General features: G+C 37.7%; 5 protein-coding genes across 7 annotated transcripts; 3 read left to right on the forward strand and 2 right to left on the reverse strand.

Annotated features, from left to right (window-relative positions):
- Positions 1-728: 728 nt before the first annotated feature.
- Positions 729-2504, reverse strand: LOC6647029 (serine protease HTRA2, mitochondrial). Its single transcript, XM_023178820.2, has 2 exons — positions 1103-2504; positions 729-1038 (listed from the first exon to the last, which is right to left on the reverse strand). Exons 1-2 carry the CDS (start codon positions 2239-2241, stop codon positions 873-875), a joined length of 1305 nt encoding a protein of 434 aa, XP_023034588.1. The 5' UTR covers positions 2242-2504; the 3' UTR covers positions 729-872.
- A 126-nt stretch (positions 2505-2630) lies between these two features.
- On the forward strand, positions 2631-3493 carry LOC6647028 (39S ribosomal protein L11, mitochondrial). The gene is made up of 3 exons (XM_002070561.4): positions 2631-2867; positions 2923-3207; positions 3267-3493. The coding sequence occupies exons 1-3, from the start codon at positions 2733-2735 to the stop codon at positions 3435-3437; spliced, it is 591 nt and encodes a 196-aa protein (XP_002070597.1). The 5' UTR covers positions 2631-2732; the 3' UTR covers positions 3438-3493.
- On the reverse strand, positions 3451-4435 carry LOC6647027 (ribosomal RNA processing protein 36 homolog). The gene is made up of 3 exons (XM_002070560.4): positions 4318-4435; positions 3707-4250; positions 3451-3641 (listed from the first exon to the last, which is right to left on the reverse strand). Exons 1-3 carry the CDS (start codon positions 4381-4383, stop codon positions 3511-3513), a joined length of 741 nt encoding a protein of 246 aa, XP_002070596.1. The 5' UTR covers positions 4384-4435; the 3' UTR covers positions 3451-3510.
- A 1012-nt stretch (positions 4436-5447) lies between these two features.
- LOC6646911 (transmembrane protein 26) lies at positions 5448-7854 on the forward strand. The gene is made up of 7 exons (XM_002070559.2): positions 5448-5641; positions 6113-6664; positions 6728-6879; positions 6936-7134; positions 7191-7262; positions 7320-7535; positions 7601-7854. The coding sequence occupies exons 1-7, from the start codon at positions 5448-5450 to the stop codon at positions 7809-7811; spliced, it is 1596 nt and encodes a 531-aa protein (XP_002070595.1). The 3' UTR covers positions 7812-7854.
- Positions 7855-8959: 1105 nt separating this feature from the next.
- Positions 8960-17901, forward strand: LOC6646910. Of its 3 annotated transcripts, none has more exons than XM_002070558.4 (7): positions 8960-9032; positions 15085-15586; positions 15675-15889; positions 15950-16511; positions 16575-17245; positions 17313-17459; positions 17527-17901. In XM_002070558.4, exons 2-7 carry the CDS (start codon positions 15219-15221, stop codon positions 17643-17645), a joined length of 2082 nt encoding a protein of 693 aa, XP_002070594.1. In that variant the 5' UTR covers positions 8960-9032; positions 15085-15218; the 3' UTR covers positions 17646-17901. The 3 variants fall into 3 exon arrangements, with proteins under 3 accessions (XP_002070594.1, XP_023034587.1, XP_046869456.1); XM_023178819.2 differs by lacking the exon at positions 8960-9032 and adding an exon at positions 13187-13275; XM_047013500.1 differs by lacking the exon at positions 8960-9032 and adding an exon at positions 14693-14708.
- Positions 17902-20906: the final 3005 nt, after the last annotated feature.

Genomic DNA, 20906 nt, shown 5'->3' on the forward strand with positions numbered 1-20906 from the left:
AGTTGGATGAAGATTCATCTTAGGAGGCAACATAAATGGAATCCCAAGTGCAGGAGACTAGTTCAAATCTTTAAAACAGTTTTTAGTCAAAGTCTCTTTGTAATTTGCATTAGACATAGGATCCTTTGATGCATTCCTCCTGCATTTAGCACACTTAACCGTGTCCTTATCTTTGTTCCTATATGCTCTTAAAATTAGAATCAACTTAATATTTGACTTCTTTTAATTCGAATACCAGAAGTCACTTTTCTTTTTTTATTGAGTTAATGAGTTTTTGCCTGATGTCCATCAATCCTTTCTCTTTACAGGGTATACAAGAAAAAAGTGAACCGTATGCAGTTGCATAAATTTATTTCAATTTACATATCGGTTTTTCGTTGATGTTGTTGCTGTTGCTGCTGCCGTTGCTGTCGCTGGTTTGGCCTATAAAAAATATGGCATCGATTGATCGCAACGCCAGATATTTCAATTAGCGTAAATACATTTCTGTCGTTTTTTTTTTTTGGTGTTGTTTATTTTGTTGTTGTTTTTTGGAAGGGGAGGCGGGGGTTATTGTCGGACGCACACGCACAGTGGCTCTCCATGAAAGAGAAATCGAAGATGATGGCAGACTGAGATGTTTTTTTTTTTTACGTTGATGTTTGTTTGTGCTGACCAGTCGATGCGTAACTAACCATGTTGCAGATTGAATCGTAGGTCCAGGGGTAACGAGCTCAATATTTGCAAAATTTTGCTTAGTCAACTGGCAGAGACCATAAATAATTGTCTTATATTGCAAATCACACATATGTAAAAAGATTGTTTTACAAATTTTTCCAATACTACATCATGAAGAGAACAAAGATACTTGAAATAGCTCACTTGTTGGACTATTAGGGATCCTCTGGTGTGATGGTGACATGCATTTGCTTCACTCCCCTCATGATAATCATATTAAGTTCTTTGTCACCACATCCCAGAGCATCATAGACATCTGAGGAGTTTTTGATTTCCTTCTTGTTGATGTGGGTGACAATGTCACCCGGCTGCAAGCCACCACTGCAATTAAAAAAAAAAAGAGGTAATATATAAAATTCTCTGAAGAACTCTTTCAGATTCTTACCTGTGAGCTGGTGAGCCTACAATGACCTTCCAAACTAGCACACCATGCATCAGATTGCTGGGCATATTCTGGCTACGCGACTTTAGCTCAAACAGTATGTCCGGCGTTAGGGTGAGCATAGTGATGCCCATGTAACGTTTCACCGGATACCCCGTCTTGTAGGCGGATCCCTTTTTGCGACGCTCGGCTGCCCTTTCCAGGAAGACTTTTACATAGTCAATTGGTATGGCGAAGCTGATGCCGGCAGTCACCTTCATGGAGTTTACCCCGATTGCCTCACCATCAAGATTTACTAGAGGACCTCCCGAATTGCCAAAGGTAATGGCCGCATCCGTTTGCAAGTAGTTGATGTCACGATTCCGCAGACCCAGCTCTTGTGAGGCTCGCTGCGTAGAACTTATAACGCCTGCTGTGACCGTATTGCTCAAGGCCAAAGGACTACCTAGAGCCACTACCCATTCACCGGAACGCAGGGTGCTGCTCTTGCCCAGTCTCATCACTGGCAAGTTGTTGACTTGAATGCGCAGGGTGGCTAGATCAGAAGTCTGGTCAACATCCTCAATGGTGGCGGGAAAGGTACGCCCATCTGACAGACGCACCTGGACCATAGTGTGTGGCTTGTTGATCACCACATGAGCATTTGTCAGAATCAGGCCATTTTGCTCTATCACAAAACCCGAACCATTGGATGCTGTTATGGGCTGTCCACTGAAATAGTCAAAGTGCCGTGTGTCCTTGATCTCTATGTAGACAACAGAGTCGGCACAGCCACCCACCACGTCCGCTATAAAGTTGAATTCCCTTCGCCGCCCTGAAGGACGAGCGGCTGATATTGTGGGTGTCAATTCCAAATCATCACGTTTCATCACAAGACTACTAGCCACAGCACCCAATGAAAATGGCACAAAGAATCGTACCAAACTGCGCCAATTGAATTTGTTGTTGTCTTCATTATTATTATCGTTCTTATTATTTCTATTGCTGTTGTTGTTGCTGCTGCTGCTGCTGTCGGTGGTGATATTTGCTGTATTGTTGCTGTAGTTGTTGCCGGTCGCCGTCCTTATGCTGGAGTAGTATAACGTGGGAGCGCTACATCGTTTTATAAACAATTCCAAATTGTTGATTCGACGAAAAGCCATCGAGTTGTTTATATTAGTTGTTGTATAGTAATTTCGAAAGAATTGTTGCTATTTCTTTTGTTATTCAATCTGACTTTCAATTTTGATCGTTCTGTGTCACATAGTCGGAAGATAACGCTTTGATAATTTTAATTCTTTTGCTCATGCAGTTCATCTACGTCATCAATGAGCGCGTGTGTGTTGTGTTGATTGTTGTATTTATTTAAAGCAGCCTAGCAGCTAGTACTGTATCAAATCTCATGTAAACCCAAAAAACATTTTGCTTTTGGAATATTATTTGAAACCAAGCTACTACGTTTGAAATTATTTAAAATATTTGTTTGTGAATTAATCGCTATCTTTTAAGATTGTACCATGGCATGACTGAATATATGGTCATACTAAATATCTGAACATGCCGACTGCACAGCTGTTTTATAGAACAAGTTGGCAGTTCCCCTAGTTGCACAACAGAAAAATAGAAACAATTTGTTATAAATTAATGAATTAAAATGTCCAAGGCTGCAGCTAAATTAAAATCCCTTAAACGGGTTGCAGAGCGAGTGACGCACACTACCAAATTGAAGACAAATATACCCGCCGGCATGGCAGCGGCTGGACCGCCACTGGGACCAATGCTGGGCCAGGTTAGTATGAGTTATGGTTGTTGATTATGCCGGAAAACTAACAATTTATTTGCAGCGTGCCATCAATATAGCAGCCTTCTGTAAGGACTTTAACACCAAGACTGCAGAAATGAAGGAAGGCGTGCCATTACCCTGCCGCATATCCGTAAATAGCGATCGTACCTATGACCTGACCATACACCATCCGCCGGCCACGTTTTTCCTGAAACAGGCAGCGGGCATACAGCGCGGTACAATGACGCCCGGCCGTGAGGTGGCTGGCATGATAACTTTAAAGCATTTATATGAAATTGCCCAAATTAAAATCCAAGATCCGCCCAATGTAATGCTTACCATGCAGGTGAGTAAAAATGAATCCTCCGAAATGAAATTGTGAACTCAACTTGTGTCCTTTTATAGCAAATGTGTGAAATGCTCATTGGAATCGCACGCACCTGTGGCATCAAAGTGGTCAGAGATTTAGATGCGACAGAATATGGCCAATTTCTGGAGGAACGCAAGGTTATTGTGGAAGAGCAGAGGCGCGATCTGCAGGAGAAACGCGATGCCAAGATGTTGCGTACAGGCTAACAACGCACAATGGTCTTGTTTTCCGTTTTAATTGTTAATAAAGATGTAAAATTAAATTATCTAGGCAACTATTCTATTCTATGCCAATGCGCTTGCGATCTTTAGCAGCATTCTTCTTGCGGCGCTTCTCTAGATGTTTATTTAGCTTTCCAGTACTCTTGAGATGTTCATATTGGGCCACCAACTCCTTGGCACGACGTTCCTCTGTAAAAGGAAATAGAGATAGTGAAAGGTGGACTGGTTGAAGCAAAGGACAAGCAAATACTCACGCTTGGTCAGGTAGTGAGGTTCGCGGCCTTCGTTGTGAGCCTTTTGAATTTCCTGTTTTTCTTTTTTCAGTATATGCTGCTTAAGGTGCCATTTCTTGTCCTCAACATTTTTGTTGATCAGGCGCTGCATGGAGTGTTTGATTTTCTGCTTCTCCTCATCGTCGGCCACATCGTCCAGCTGCTTTTTCAATTGGCCCACTTCCTTGGTGCGTATTTTGGAGACGAATTTGTAATTTTTCTTGAAAGTGTCTATACTAAAGTTTCCTGACTTCTCGTCAAAGCGTGGATCACGCAACTCATTGGTCTTTTTGCGTTCCACACGTAATTCCGCTCCCAAAAATGGTACCTGTCGCCTGGAGCTTATCTCACGCGGACGATTCTTGTTCAGACGTTTTAGTTCTGTTTTGCCTTTAACCTGTTTGGCTCGCGCCTTTCCGCTTTTGCCACCTAGCACCGCCTCCTTGTATACTTTGGCTCCAAGCTGCTCTTTCAGCTGCATAATCTCTTCGAGGCTCATGGTCTTAAGATCCTCACGAATTGTGGACTATGGAAGTAAATGGACGGCATACCAGTAAATGTGACCTTTTAACATATTTCCTGTCATTTACTACCTGTGTCTCTTCATCGCTGCTGGGCTCAGGTTCCGAAGCGGAGGAGGATTCACTTGGCGACGACATTTCAGTTTGTTTACAAAAAACACAGCATGGCACAATAGAGTTGCCAGAAGTAACAATTACCGAAACTGTGCAACAGTGCGGATAGTTTTGACCGTGCGTTGCCACCTAGTGCAAAGGTTAAAACGGCAAGCAATGCTACCGTTGCTCAACACTGTTCCTCAAATTAAGCGGCACTTTTGAATTTTATTTTAATTACGACTAAAAACGACATGTGTCCAACAGTTGGTCGTCCTGTGACAAAAGTTGTTCAATGGCTTCGCATGCTCAAAAGCATTGACCCTACATTACCACAAATGAAAAACGTAAACATCATTCGGTGGTTGATTTTTATGATGACCATAAGTTTTACCAGCCGCAACATATTAGCGCCATTTTGATGGCCAAGGCTCGGCGCTCGTTACATCTCCGATTTGTTTGCATTGCATTGAATGCTAGAAGAAAAAAAAATCAGGTGAAACCTATAATCGTAAGGTGTTTGCATGGGCGTTTCCAGGGGAGTGTCAAGTTAAAGTCTTGCACTGAAAACCCCGTGGAGATCTCCTGCAGACAACTTCGAAAACTTTTTATCTAATTATAAATTAGACTACATAGACTGATAATTATGAATGTATGAAAAACTGACTTATGTGAGGAGCGTTACAGGAAAAAAGTGGAAAGGAAAACGATTTGGTTAAACCATTTGAAAATTAATAAATACATCTTATTAAACTAGGATCCATGTAATATATTATAATTATAATTGTTATTATACCAAAATGCCAAACGTAAGGTATCCTTCTCTGCACGCCCTGCTTATATCCTCGCTAAAGGAAGATTGTGTACACATTCGTTTCTCGCATTCGCGTTCATTCACCAATTACGCGTCGTCGTTCGCACGGCGGTGTCCTTAATTTCTTAAAAAGCATTTAAACATCTAATGAAAGCGTTTAGACAACGATTTTTGCTGTCAGTCAAGTTAGTTGCGTTTGGCATTTCGTTGTGTACGGTTCAATAGGATTCGAGAAGGAGCAGATTTAACAGGCTTGAAACCAGGACTATGTGATATATATATATACTTTTACAAAATGGCTAAAATAATCTCAACAAGCATGGCGATCCTTACGAGGATCATTTTCAGTGCCCACAGTTTGCTTGCCGTTTGGCAAGTGACGATATTCAAAAAGGATATCCTCTATTGGGCACTATGTGGACCTCTTTTATTGCTGCTTTTGGAGGGAATATTCACCATTATGATCAAGAAAACCCAGGAATGGCGTTGGTAAGTTTCCAAATATTGTCTGATCCTGTAATTCCCAATTTATGGTCAGTGGAAGAAAATGTAAACAACGAGCGGCTGACGTTGACGTCATCTTCGGGTTTTTGATTTTCAATTAAAAGTGAAATCATGTGTTTAATGTGTGTGGGTCTCTAACTCGCCCCCCACCCGCCAGACAATCACGGACCACACCTATCCACGCTTTGTAGTAGTAAAAACTTTAATGGAATTTCCACCTCTCCATGATGGCAGGGCGTCAGCGGCAGGAAGAGACCATATTTCATGGTGGGTCATTGCGGGGGCCGGGGAATGCGTATAAGTCTGTGTCTTGTTTACCTTTTGTCGCATCACTCTGACTTGTTGTTTGTTTTGGCTGTTCCCTAAAAAAAAGACGGCCATATGTCTCTCGCTCTCTTTTTCTCTATATACATATCAATCAATAATTGCTGAAGGATCTCTTATGATTTTGTTTAGGTTCTGCCCATCGGTTTTTCTTTACTTAGCCAGCATTGTACCGGCTATTTGGTTGCTGGAACTGGACAAAATTGAACGGAGAATGCAGCAAATAAGGGATGCAGCTGCAGCAAATGCAAACGCTACCAGCTATAATGCTGGCAACAACAACACTTTTACAGTCAGCAAAAACAACAGCAACACAGGCAACATGGCTCCAGTGGCTGATCTACTTAACGATGCTGGCATCGTTTTGCCACCCATGAGTACGGACACCTGGACCACTCTAATTGAGCAATTCCTAATGCTCATCCTAATTGTGGGTCGGTGGCTATTGCCCAAGGGAGATCTAACACGTGATCAGCTTAGTCAGCTGCTTTTGGTTTATATTGGCACTGCCGCCGACATTATAGAGTTCTTTGACTCCTACAAGGATGATAAGATAGCAAGCATTGACTTGTTGGTTAAACTGACTTTAGGCATTTGGTCATGGAGCCTAATGCAGTTCACCATTGTGCTGTCGGCCACAAGGGGTCGACGACCCCGTGGAAGTGGCTCAAACCAAAAGGAGGAGTGAGTTTCAAATATATGAGACTCTTTCCAATTTCATTTAAAATATATATTTTTGTCATTTAGGCACACGGATTGTTGTCAGAATTGCTGTTGTGGCATTGATGTCTGGGGCATTGTACTCAATGTTATACTTCAGGACGCTCCATTCCTCACCTTTCGTCTGCTTATTATACTTCAATACGAACTTATCAACTATATGAATGTGTTTTTCACATGTGAGTATCTGAGAGTTATCTACTTCTATTTATATTTATTTGGTTCATTTTTTTAGGTAAAAATTCTTTAGTTATTGTATTACAACTCTATCGCCTTTATGTGGTAAATGCGGAATTCTGGAAAAATCGTCGTGAAAGTCGCATGGCAAAGTCACGTCAATATCAATCTCGACGACGAGTTCATGATACGGATCAGAATAGTATCTATATGATATCTAATGAGCGTAGCGGCGAGGTTAAAAAGAAAATCAAAAAGTAAGTAGCAAACAAAGCCAATAAAAACCCCTTTAAAACCATCAAAACAAATGCAGAGCCAAGGATAAAGATTATGTAGAGCAGGCGGAAACGGCATTTAGTACAAAGAAAAAGGACAAGAAGGATAAGTAAGTTACAGCCACATAAAAGTTTATGCAAAAAAAAATAATACTCTCAATTTTCAGAAAGAAACGTAAACGCAAGGATACTGGCTATTCTACGGCTAGCTCGCAGAATCTGTATTCCACCAAGGCAAGCGGCACGGATAAGGACAATCGCCGCAAGGACAAAAAGGGCAAGAAATCCAAACGGAATTGCACAAGTTCTCCCAGTGATTGTGACCTGATGAATGCCAAGAAACAGAAGCGACTTAAAAATGCTGCCGACAAAAAGGACAAGAAGTGGGTGAGCGAATCATTGGAGTCAATGTAAATTAATCAAATTATGCTCCTCAAATATTGTGCAGAAAATCACGGAAAATCGAGGCCGTCACTGAGGAATCAAGCAGTAGCAGCACCTCCAGCAGCAGCTCCGATTCGAGCAACTCCACCCTGCCCAGCTATGAGGTGATTGATGAGAAGAAAGCACGTCGTCACAAACATGGCCATGGCAGTGGCTCCAGTGATAGTAGCTCGGAAAGCTCCTCCTCATCATCATCATCATCGTCGTCGTCATGAAGGGGAGGCAATTCATTTTTTTGGGACTAACTACAATGTTAGATTAACAACAATTTTTTCATTTGGCAGCCATTGATATCAATAATTGCCAATCAATTTGTCGAAGACCCATCGTCTGGGCCGTAAAGAAAAAAAAATTTATCCAAGCATATATAATCGTATTTCGATATATTTGCTTGCTTATGGAAAAACAAAATGTATTCAAATTTTGAAATAAAAGTTTTTTGGCGCCATGCCAAGCTTTAACCAAGTTGGCAAGCCCCACAAAATCCCTGTTGCTCTCTCTCACTCTCTCTTGAAATTGAATAAAAGTCAACAAGTCGTTGGGCAAATACACTTCACTAGTGAAGAAGATAGTAGTAAATACTTAGGACAAAAAGCATTTATTACTTGAGCGCTTTAATTAAAGTTGCCTATTAAAATATTTGTTGCCTATCCTCTAGGCTGATCCTTGTACTTACTTCCTGTTTCCGGTCCATGGCTTCTTTTTAGTTTTCGCTTATTTTAAGCAAACTTAAAATTGTTGATTAGAAATTTTCTACTTGTATGCGAGAACTAATATACCCTAAAAAGAAAAACTTTTGCAGTGTATATAAAGCTTTGTTGACACACAGATAGACAGATTACAGGCGGATGCCATGTGTGTGTGTGTGTGTGTACGAGTGTGTTGGCTTTGTGGTGTGAATGTGTGTGTTGTATTTTTTTAAAAACAAAATAAAATTGTAATAGTAGTTTTAGTTGCTGTTGAGTCTTCAAACGGGTCGGTCTACGTTCTATTAAAGCTTTATTTAGCTTTTTTGTTGTTGCTCTCGCTCGTTATTGTTTGTGTGTGTGCGCACACTTGTTTAGATGTGTTTCGTGTGTGTGTGTACATAATATACATATATACTTATATATATGTATATCCATTAAAAAGCGTATTTGCTTATGGAACGCATGGGACATTAGTTAGCCTTCTGGTCCTTAATATCCTTTTCCTGCTCTTACTTTATACTCCTTCTCATCTCTCTGCGTGTGTGTGTGTGTATGTGTGTGTGTGTTTATGTGGGTATACACCCACACCCTGAAACGCACGTGTCAGGTGTACATGTGGAAAATTCTACTATTTGTTTACAAGACAAAAAACATAACAAAGCAAAAACAACTAAAAACAGTTGCTAACGCCGACATTTCTTGCTATTCCTGCTGATAAAATATTTAATCATAAACCCATCCAGCCAGGTGAGAATTTTTTTTAGTTATAAATCATACATACATTTGTGTGTATTAAATATTTAACACAGATGACTGGATTTAGTTGACATATTCTATCTGCTAATCGATTCATTAACATCTGACCCACAATATCACAAATCACCTAGAAATTTTTATCACACAAGACAAATTGGATTCTCGCCTAAACCCTCTATTATCACCCCTTTACCAACACACACACACACACACACCCACACATAAATCAAGCCGCTATTCTCCAAATCAGCTGATATATGATGATGACATTATATCTCGAATTTCCAGCGCCGCAGGCAAAATTTCGCTTAACGGGGGAATAATCAGAGACCATGCCAAATGATGTTCTCAAATTTTAACATTTGCCATAAAAACCAAACATTAATTGCCTACAATAAACAAAAATTTTAGCCACCATTAGAACAATCGGTCATTGGAACAGATTTCTAAAGCATTTTTCCGTCAAACATTGAGATAAACAAAAATTGAGGGTTATTCAACTGTGGCCAAATCATGAATTATTTCTATCTCAACTATAATGGCCATATAACTAGTTACCATTAGCTAAAGCTTATCCAATGTGACCTTCTTAGTTCAACCAGAACCATTGACAATTGATAGCAAACTTAGGAAACTCTTGTGTTTCATAAAATAAAACAGCATGATAAGTTCTCAGCGAAGTACAGGGGGGTCTTTGAACGCCTCCAAAATAGCCCCTTCTAAAAATTTCCATTCAACTCTCCCCCTCCATTGTATATTCAAAACACGTTTCTCGTCTTCTTGGGTTCACAAATTATTTCATTTCTTTTGCCTGAAGGTTAAGGCGGCGTCGCCGTCGCCGTTGTCGTCGTCGTCCACGACCATAGTCAACCTCAACTTCTCAAATAAAGAGAGCTACATACCTTCTCTTTCCTCAAAATGTTTGCTCTTTTGTGGAATTTTATAAAGCGAATTCTGTGGTTCTTCTCTTAGCATTGTTTTGATGCCGGTTCCACTGAGAGATAGAGATTATAAAGTGTCTCTGAGTGGGTGTACATGTACGTGTGTGTGTTTGTGCGGCTTATGTTCCCCCCTTATGTTCCTATATATGTACAAATATATGAAAGTTTTTCTATTTCTTTTGATTAAAGTCCAAAGCTTATTTAATCATAGAAATGTTTCTATAAGTAGCCCTAATTAAAAGGGTTCTTTGAGGGTTTCAGGTGTCGATAGAGTCATATCATTACCAAAGTCAATGTTTTGTCTAAGTATGTAAAGAATACAAAAATACATTAATTATATATGCTAAGAACTGAGAAAGAATTTACAAATACCCTTTAACTATTTCTTACTCCTTAGTTAACTTAAAGTTTATTAAATTTTAAACACTTTATCTTTTATTTAGCAAGTTTTATCTACAGAGTCTAGACTAGTTATAAATCTATGTCATATCTGATTAATTACAGGTAGAAATTCTCGACATCTGTTTATTTTCATTGTATCTAATATACCCTTACATTAATTGGATATCAGAAGCTAATTATGCAATCGACTGACCGATGTCTGCTGACTTCTTCATTCATTTAGTAGTCAAGGCTCTAATTCTAACTAAATGGACAGACTAACAAATAAATATGCAAACTTATATAAAAGAGGCGTATGGCCTGATGTTTTATGTTAAATTTAATTTCGTATTTTGCATAACAAGTTTTTCATTGAATTTTATTTTTTTGTTTTTGGTTGGGTTGTTGTCGAGCTGCTTTTATTATGGAAAAAAGTGAAATTTATTGAATTTTCTCTCATTATATTTTCAGTTTTGCTTCACATGGTTCATATATAAAATATATGAGATATATAAATAGGTTGACCCAGTATAAGAGCTATATGAGGTTACTTATCAGTCTTTTCTTTTTGAATCATTATTCTCTTAGCACAATTAAAATAATGTTAATGGTCGTAGTGAGTCAGACAAAAGGACAATTGGCCTGACATTTCACTTTCATTATGTCTTTGCACTTTCATTACCTTGTATTTGCACAGTTGGAAGTGGAAAATGTCAACCACATTTGACCCACTAAATTCAAGTGACCTTCCAACGAAAGCATTTAAAATATCTTTCACAATGCATTAATGTTTTTTATTTAAATTCTTTTTTTTTTAAGGGGAAGAGATATAAATAACAATTAAGTGCATATACCATTTACGTATAAGTAAATCTGAAATGTCTATCTTATCGGACAAAGGAAAAGCACTTGAACCCACAAATATAAACTATGTATATATGTACATATCGTACACATACCCTTAACTCCGCACTCTATCGGTTATACAAATCAATGTCAATGTTGGAATATTATCCCCATTATTATTTGTTCCATTGTCATCGATGCTTCTGCTGCTGATGATGATGATAAAGATGACAAAGATGATCATGATGTTGATGACAAATGTTTTTGTTCTAGTTTATTGCACACATTTCGCATCAAATGATATAGGTTGACTGGCCATTCAGGCATGCAATCGACAATCGACATGCGACAATTTAATTAGTATGCCGAGCACCTTGCGTGCATTTATGTATGCATGATTTGGCCAATTATTATACAGTTAACAGCTTGTTATGGGCCAACACAATCAAGTATAACTCTTTTTCAAAAAAAAAATCGGTTCATTTTCTTGATTTTCAATTCGTTAACCAAAAACTGACTATATATAAGCTATGACTAAGCTTCAACTAGGTCAATGTACTAGTGATTTTTATGAAATTGTTTATCTTAAATTTATAGCCGATTTCCTTGTTCAAAAAACCATTTTAAATTTAGTTTAAAATATTTACTAAATTTTTCCATTACAATTTCCAAAAAATGCTGTGGAAAATGAGTCATTAAAGAAATTAAAGGAAAAGTTCGAGATGAAAGCAAACGCATGAATAACTAAATGAATCAAGTTGTAGATTATTTTTGTTTGTGATAAATTTAAGCTTAATAAAACTTAAGGGAACTGGACATAAAAATGCTTTAACTTAGTTATTGTACCATATATTGCCACTTAATTAACTTCAGAAAGATACATTCCTCTCTCATTTCCCTATTACTAATCAATTTATGTTGTGTAAAAAGCTTCTACCCACATCAGAGGATAGGTTAAGCCCTATTTGAATACAATCTTTTCGAAAGGGTACACAAAAACCAAAGCAGAGTATCAAATCGAATGAAAAATGCATTACAAAATCCAAAATGTTGTCAAGTTTCCATAGCTATAAATTGATAAATAGCCAAACAAAAGACCAAAGAGAAGATATATACACACAAAGAGATAGAGAAAGAAGGAACAGAGAGAGAGACAAAGACTTATCGGTCTCTAGAGAGGGAATGCATTCAGTTTGATGATAAATTAAACAACAACTGCAACTGGTCAAAGTCCATGGCGAGCGTTAGTAATCTGTGTGCCCATTGGTAGCAGCTGTGGTAGCACAAGCATGTCCAAAACGTGGCTAACATAAACGCCACACCCTCCCGCCTAAACCTCCTTCCACCACTACCACCACCACACAGCCTGTTTGTGTGTGCGGGTCTTGTTTAAGTTTTTGCATAATAAAGTTTTACAATTCTCACCAATTGCCACTTGATAAGATTTGCATTCATTTTTTTCCTCCCTCTCTGTCTTTTGCTCCTCTTTACGTTTTGGGAATTATAATAAATATTTTGTATATCTATTTAAATCAATTATAAGAGTTCGTAACCCTCTTCTGTCAATTGGTTATCTCAATATTATAACGACCTTTGTTCCTTCTTTAAATTTTAAGTGAATTAATTAAATTCATTTAGTTGGAAATAGATAATCCTTAGCCTATCAGTGCTTAGTTTTAGTAAATACAATTGGAAAATTTCTCATTTCTCCATACAAAGCCAGACAAAAGAAAAAACAATCGAATGATAAGCAAAAAGTGGCAAATGAATTGAACTTATTTGCTGTCTGTTCAATTCACTTATATTAGAAGTAAGTCAATTTTCAGACCGACCACTTGAATTGAACCAAACAACCAACATAACAACTAACAACAACGGAACGCGGCAATTGTCTGAAGAACTCACTCTCTTTCTGTCTCTCTCTCTTTCTCTCGATGTCTCTCCTCTGTCCCTCGAGTGCACTCAAAGACAATAGCAGAGAAAACCAAACCGCAGTCAGGCCTCAACTGAACGCGCATCAAGGTGCCCATTGGGAGTGCAATCGCAGTTTCATTTTGATTTGCATAGTGAGTGGTTTAGCCAAGTGAATCGTCCCCAGTTGTTTGCCTAGTGTAAGTTGAGCCAGAGTCGAGCTATATCGTTGAATCATATGTGTAGGTGGGTGTTAATTTTTAAATCAAGATCGAGATTCGTTTTTCACTTGCACTTGCTGTTGCTTGTAGGCATCTGCTTGTCACATATAAATAGCATACATAGTGTATAACAATAAAGGCGGAATTTATTTTGCATGTTGCCGCATTTTCTTCTATTAATAGCAGCCGCAAAATATATTGTATGTACCTCCACCTTCGCCGCCGCGTCATCCGTCATCCGTCTTTGTTGCTGTTGCTGCTGCTGCTGCCTGTGGCATGCAACGAGCTTTCTGGCATGCTTCCCTAGTGTGTCTCGACCCTCAACTTGAACCTTTGCTGCCACTCGAATGCCATAACTCTGGCAGGTGGGTGGTTGGGTTTGGAGGCATTACGATAGCAATAACTAAATACCACATCACAGGCATTATGCGGCATGTTTGACGTGTGGCAGGCAGGGCACATACATAAGCAGTTGTTGCTTCATCAACTAATTGGATTGCCAAGCAAAAGCGAAAACAAATTAGAAATACTATATACATATATACGTTTTGACAAGTTTAACTGAATGAATGGGTCCCACTATAAAAATATATATTACATAGCCTTTTGTTTTCTACAAGTGTTTTCATTCGACAGATGACTAAATAATGCACACAAGAGAGCTTTTCAAATGTTCTTGGCTTTCTCAATCAGTTTTTAATAACCTTTAAGTTCGTCAACTAAATGTAATCTGTCTTTCCTCTTTTTTCTAACGCATATCCTTATCTGCCCAATCAGTTTGAACTTGAATTTAATTCTCTGTGATTTAACAATTTATTTTGTAGTTTTTTCTTTTCTATTTTCGATGTTGAGATATATTTTTTCTATGACTGATTAGAGAGTTTTAGTTTGTTTATTTTTCCCTGATTGCGTTGATAATCTAAAGAGTTTACTAGTTCTGGCTTTTGGTTTCTAATTTCGTTGGCAAATCAAACTAGTTTAAACACATACGATAAGAAGCTTCAATCCAATTGAAATTGGAGAGGGTAAATAACGTATTGCCACAAAATAAACAACACACATGTGACGTAAGGAATAGTTCTGCTTCATTAACTTATGACAGCATTCCAGTAAATGAATATTATGTAGATGTTGATGATTTAGCGAGGTTAACTAAAAGTTGCAAGTACTTTACTTTTCTTTTCATCTATATCTTTGGAAGAACCCTCGTTTGCTTTTAAAGCATATACAAGATACATTAAGGAAGTTCTATATAAAAAATATCAAAGTTGCCTTTTGTTTAATGCCTTGTTGAAGTTTTTTAAAGTTTTTTCATATATGTTCATTTGCTGTATAACCTTTCCTTTTAACCCATAACTTTAGTTGAAGTTACTTGTTCTTGTTTTTGCTTTTTTGTTTTTGTTATTTTTTAATTACGCTGAGATACCGTGTGAAAATTTTACCTTGACAAGTGGCATTGAAAAAAACTCTTTGCCTGCGGTCTTTAGTTTGCTTGTGCGCCTGGCTCAACATGTCGTATGAGTGATTTACTGCAGCAACATCGTCAAGGCTTGGTTTTCATTTTATTTTTAACCCGAGCAAATTCATTCAGTCTCTGTTACCCTCTTTCTTTCTTTCTGTCTGTTTGTTTCTGTGCGGTAAACCGTGTGGAATAAAGAGTAAATTGCCATACAATAGAGCACGTTATTTTGCAGATTTGAAGTCCCGTATCGTATGATTAAAAGTAAATTTGCATTCTTACAGTGAATTGCCAATGGCAACAACATGTTGAATTTCAATTAATTGGCAGTCAGCCAGGTTTCCGTACCAACAACAACAACAACAAGAACAACAGCAACAACAGAAATCGTAAAGTCAGGAGCAACATTGATTCGGGAATGTATAGCGACAACAGTGTTGAATTAACCCATGATAGACCAATTGAAGATGACGACGACGACGATATAGGCAAACAGAGCAGCAGCAGCAGCAGCAGCAGCAGCAACGTTAAGAGTAAACAAAAGAGCGGTTCACCGCTGAGGCAAATCGATGAGAATTACGTATGTGACATAGCCATGATGAGAATCGCCGAGGAGAGTGGCCAGAGGCTGCTGAACAAAGCACTTGTTGTCGATGATTCAACAGAGCAACCAAATTGGTCCCGACACAATGATGAAGCGAACGAGGTGGAAATCAACCGACAAGAAGAGGAGCAAACGGTCAGCGAGCTGGTCCGTTCGAGCAGTGGCGGAGCTTTAATGGAAATGTAAGTGCCGAAAGGCAAATCAATCAGTTGTATCTGATCAATTAAACAATGACAATTTTTACTCACACACACACACACACACACACAGTGATGCAAAGAACAGCGGCAGCATGCGAGTGGTCTTTGGCATACTTGTGCGTCTTGTATTGCCTCTGGCCAATGGTGTGGCTCGTGGCATTAAGGGCATTCGAGATGTGCGCGTTTTACGCGTATTGCAGAATTTGGCCTCCAGCAGACAGGCGCTGACCAATCTGGTTGCTTTTGCGGCCAATACGGTTTCATTAAATCTTTCCTCAGTACAGGGTAAGTGATGAGATTTCGCTGACTCGACGCTGACGCTTACTCTCACATCTTCTTTGGCAGTTTCAAATCGTCTGGGGCCTCTGCTCAATCTACTTAAATTACGCAAATCGCAGGATGGTCTGGAGAGTTTGCCAGATACGATAAGTGCTCCTGCCACGCCATCTATACCCAGTACACCGTTGCAGGGCTTGAGTCCGCCTGTTTACTCGTACAGCATAGGCAGATCCTCGGATGCCCCCAGTTGTTGCACCCTCAATATATTGGCCGAACCGCCACCTGGTGAACCCATTCGGGCGGATATTGTGCTTATTCATGGCCTGCATGGCTCGCTGGTAAACACTTGGAAGCAGGGCTTGTGGCAAAATGATCGCCAGCCTGTGGAGTTTGATCGTCCACCCCGGCCACCAGTGCGTCCGCCCAAAAGACCACGTCACTCGCGCAGTGCTGCCGTTCATCCTGCTCCCAAGGAGAAGCGGGCTAAATTTGCCTCTTGCCCACGTTCCTCGGACATGACGGATGATGCTCCACAGATCCAACAGCGTGTCAAATTGCGACGCACAATGGAATCCCAGCAACAACGTTTCAATTTCAATGTTTCCGATTCAGATGATCAGTTGGAGGAGTAAGTAATCCATGTCATTTGCTGATGCCCAGGCAATCTAATGAGATTCTCATCATTCCACAGCTATGCCTATGTGTGTGGTGAACCGGAGGATATACAAATTTGTCAGGGCATCGAGTATAGTTTCCCCACATTCCGTTTGCGCATGCATGACAAGAGTCGTCTGCTGCAAGCAGAGCTTGAGTCCATGCTGGAGGCCGAAGGAAGTGAGACTATGCCATCTACTTGTACCGCCAATTCTTCACCTCAATCCTCTACAGCTGCAACAAAACGCAAATCCACCCAAGCCAACAACAAAAAACAAACGAAACCCTCACCAAATGATGCCAACTATTCCAAATGTTGGCCCGGTGATTGGCTACCTCTGGATTGTCCTGGTGTAAGGGTCATTGCCCTTAACTATACAACCGACCAATATCTCTGGCGTCCGCTGTGGAAACGAAAAGAGTCGCGCTCCAGTCTCATTCAGCGTTCAAGGGAAATGGCCGAGCTGTTAATTCAACAGCGTGTTGGCCATGGTCATCCCATCATCTATGTGGGTCACTCCAAGGGAGGATTATTCATTAAGCAAATTATGGTCGATGCCTGGGAATGTGGTCGACCGGCCATGACGCCACTTTGGCGCTCAGCACGTGGTTGTTTCTTCTACTCGGTGCCACATCGAGGCTCCCATTTGGCCAGCATTAAGGCGCCGCTGCTATCGCGCTCTGTCGAATTACTGGAAATTGAGAAAAGTATGAGAAAGCAATCCAAACTCTTTAAAGGAATAACCTAAAGTTAATTAACGCAACATTCTTACAGACAACAAGTATTTGCTAGATCTGCATCGCCGTTTTGCCGGACTCTATCACATGGGTCATTTGAAGATCGAAGTATTTAGTTTTGTGGAGACTGCCCTGACCCTTATGTCGGTTCTGTATTTGCGTATTGTGGGCGTAGATTCGGCAGGTCTGCTAAAATCCTAAATCCTTTTTAACATCAAAATATTAATCTCAATCCTTTATTCTGTTAACAGATCCCGGCATTGGCGATGTGTGTGGCATAAGACTCGATCATCGCGAGATTTGCAAGCCACGAGGACGTGATTGCATTCTGTATACGGAACTGGTTAAAATGATTAAGAAAGTGTGCTGAGCATGGGAGTGTGGAAAGCACTCAGTCAATTGTACTATACGTGACCTAGTTGAAATCGATATGTGAATAGGAATTTGCAAACTCTGAGAGTTTTTGCAATTACCCGGTACCTAAATGATGTTAAGTTCCGACTGAACAGTCGCCAACTTACTTTATTCTACATATACCTTATATAAGTGCATAGCATAGGGAAAATATCTTGATTAATATTACGTCTGCCATTTTTAGTATATAGACAATGCGATATTAATGATAATTTGTTGTAACTTCTTCTTTTTTCTTCTTTTTTTTTTTTTTTGTAAATTTTGTATTTGTGATACACATTATGATTATGGGAGGTCCAACTCTTCGTAATGTGTTACGCAAGACAGATTTCCAATCGTATATACAATTATCTATATTTATCACCGCTGTAAAACGTTACCAACGATATAAACACTGATATTGACGCGAATTTCCAGACAAAAATAAAAAAAAATGAATGACCATTCGATATTTTATACCTCTCTTTAAGTGTTAAGTGTGAAAAATAAAAATTAAACAAAAATAAAATGGAAAATTTCATTTTCCAAACCAAACAAAATATAGTTTGCCGTTTTTAATTAAAGAAAATGCATAGTTTTTATATGTGTTTCTCATTGTAACTTAGTTTTAATATATTTTTCCAATAGTTAAGTTTTGTTTTCTTTCTTCTTTGCCACCATCATTCTTCATCATTCAATATTCTCAACTTGTTCTCGTTTTATTTTATATTTTTTCTTCTTATATAAGGATTTAAATCTCGAGTTTTGCGCCTTTCTTCTTGCTCTTTTATTTTTTTTGTTTGCCAAATCAATATCACTGAAAAACCATTAACACGACTCATTGGCAGTCAGCTTAATTGTTAAACTTAATTATTTCCAAAATACAAAAAAAAAAAAAAAAACGGGTTTACAAAATTGAGTAGTTTGTCGTTTCATTTAGTTGATAGCCAAAAGTCAAACTTAAATTTAATTATATTCAAAAAATTTGTTAAATTTATATTTAGTTGCTGCCGCTCTACTAATGAGGTATACCAAAACTGCGGATTGAAACGCAAAACTAAAAGGAATAATATTACATATTACAAACGAGAGTAAATCATAAAAAGTAGAGTATAAAATAGTTAAAGTTTCTATATATAGGTATATGTATATGCGAAAATTCACAAAACATCATCCATCGTTCATCTAGCATTATTCTCATAATTATAATTATTATTATTAATTTGCTTATAATTTTAATGGACTTGCGCCAAACTTTTTTGCAAAAATCGCAATATGCATTAAATTTTTTTGTTTTCTTTTTTAATATATGCCATCTAATTAATTAATTTCTCTTTATTGTTTTCGAGCTTAAATAATTTAAACATTTATCACATCCACTTACACGGCGATCACAATCGCAGTTATTTTCTCTCTGTTTGCGTTTTCTTTTTCTTTTTTTTTCCCAATACATCGTACATATATGCAAGAGTCTTATTTCTAAATAATAGATAGAATTTATATATATATATATATATATATTTTGTTTGTTCAATACACAAATTTGCCATTCTTTTTTTTTTGTTTAGTTCTCCCATTTTTAAATGTTTGGTGTAACGCTTAAAATTTGCTTTTGTTCTAGGAATTTTGAGTTTTATTTTGCGGAATATTCGGTTTTGAAATACATATATATATATTTTTTTCTTTATTTTAAGTGCCATTTAAAAACTTTCCATTTTCTATAATTTTTCGTATATGTATGCATATATATATATTTTTTTTTGTTTTGTTTAATATTTTCATTTGTTTGCCGTGGAACACCATACATAAAACTTTAAACTATGCATCTATGTATTTATTGTTTTTATTTTATCTGTCTGTTTGTGGCTTGAAAATGCTTGAGATAAATTCAAATTTCTGGCTTATTTTTGGAACACAAATTAGATTGGCAGACTTGGATACATTCAAATTTTTAATCATTTTTGATATCCTTGCTGATTGTATTGTAACTAATGTTGATTGTAGTCAAAATTCAACTCATGTAAGTATATTGAATTTATTATTAAGGGAGAATTTTAAATGCTTGTTTAGTTCTAAACTTAAGGAAAATATTAAATGCCATTTTGGTTATGTTGGTTTAAGATTCATATAAATAGCAAGGACATAATAATCTTAGCTTCTTGTTGTCTTGAATGGAGAAATACTTTTGAACAGATTTCACAAAGTTTTTAAATTACTTTTTTTTTTGGGGAAATATGATTATCTATGTTTGTATGTATGTATGTATATGTATATGTTTATATGGACTATTCTATTAACATTCAGGCTGTCTTTATCAATAAATATTTTTCAACAATGCTTTTGCTGTTGCTTGTCCTTGAATAAGGACATGGGATGATAATATTGATAGACTCATTGTTGCTTATATGGAAAGGTACTATTGTTTATAGTTTGTTTTGCTTATCATTTTTGTTTTGGTTGTTAGGTTGTGTGTGGTGTTAGCTATGTATGTATGTATGTATGTTAGTTATTTACTTTTTGTTTTGCTTTCATTTTGTATGAATTTTTCTGTGTTATTGCACTTACGACTCTAAATACGTATACAGTTACAGTTTTCAAAAAACACTTTTCTTCACATTTATATATATTATTATTTTTATAGCATTTTACTCTTATGTATACTAAATGATGCAATATTATATTTCCTTTTATAAACTTTGCCTCTAATTGGAGTAAGAGTTTCATCAAACATACATAGATATATGTTGATGAATGTGTGTGTGTGTGTGGGTGTATGTGGCTGGGATTGTTTGCTAGACTGTCTATTCTGGAATGTTGATGTGTGTCTGGGTGTGTATGTGTGTTTGTGTGTGCATCTCATAACAATTTTTGCTTCTCGTTTCACAATGAACAACAATTCACAAAATACATTTTAAACGTTTAAATACTTGTTGGCTACTTAAACTTTCTCTATGCTTATCAAAAATAATATCATTGGAGGATGTACTCGTGTTTGTGTTTTGGATTTCTTGTTTCTTTGTGTGTGTGTTTGTGTTTGGAGGTGTGTCTATGAGCTGTTCTACAGGTTTTCATGTTTGTACAAACGAGGTACAGTTGCTTAATTGGATGTACATATGGTTGATCTGAGTGCGTGTGTGTGTGTGTGTTATGAAAATTGCATTAAACTGTCGAATATTTCATGAGCAATTTCTTGATATGATAATCAAATTGAATACAGAAAATTGTATCACGTATACGA

This window comes from Drosophila willistoni, chromosome 3R, assembly GCF_018902025.1.
Source record: "Drosophila willistoni isolate 14030-0811.24 chromosome 3R, UCI_dwil_1.1, whole genome shotgun sequence".
In the NCBI taxonomy this organism is placed as follows: domain Eukaryota; kingdom Metazoa; phylum Arthropoda; class Insecta; order Diptera; family Drosophilidae; genus Drosophila; species Drosophila willistoni.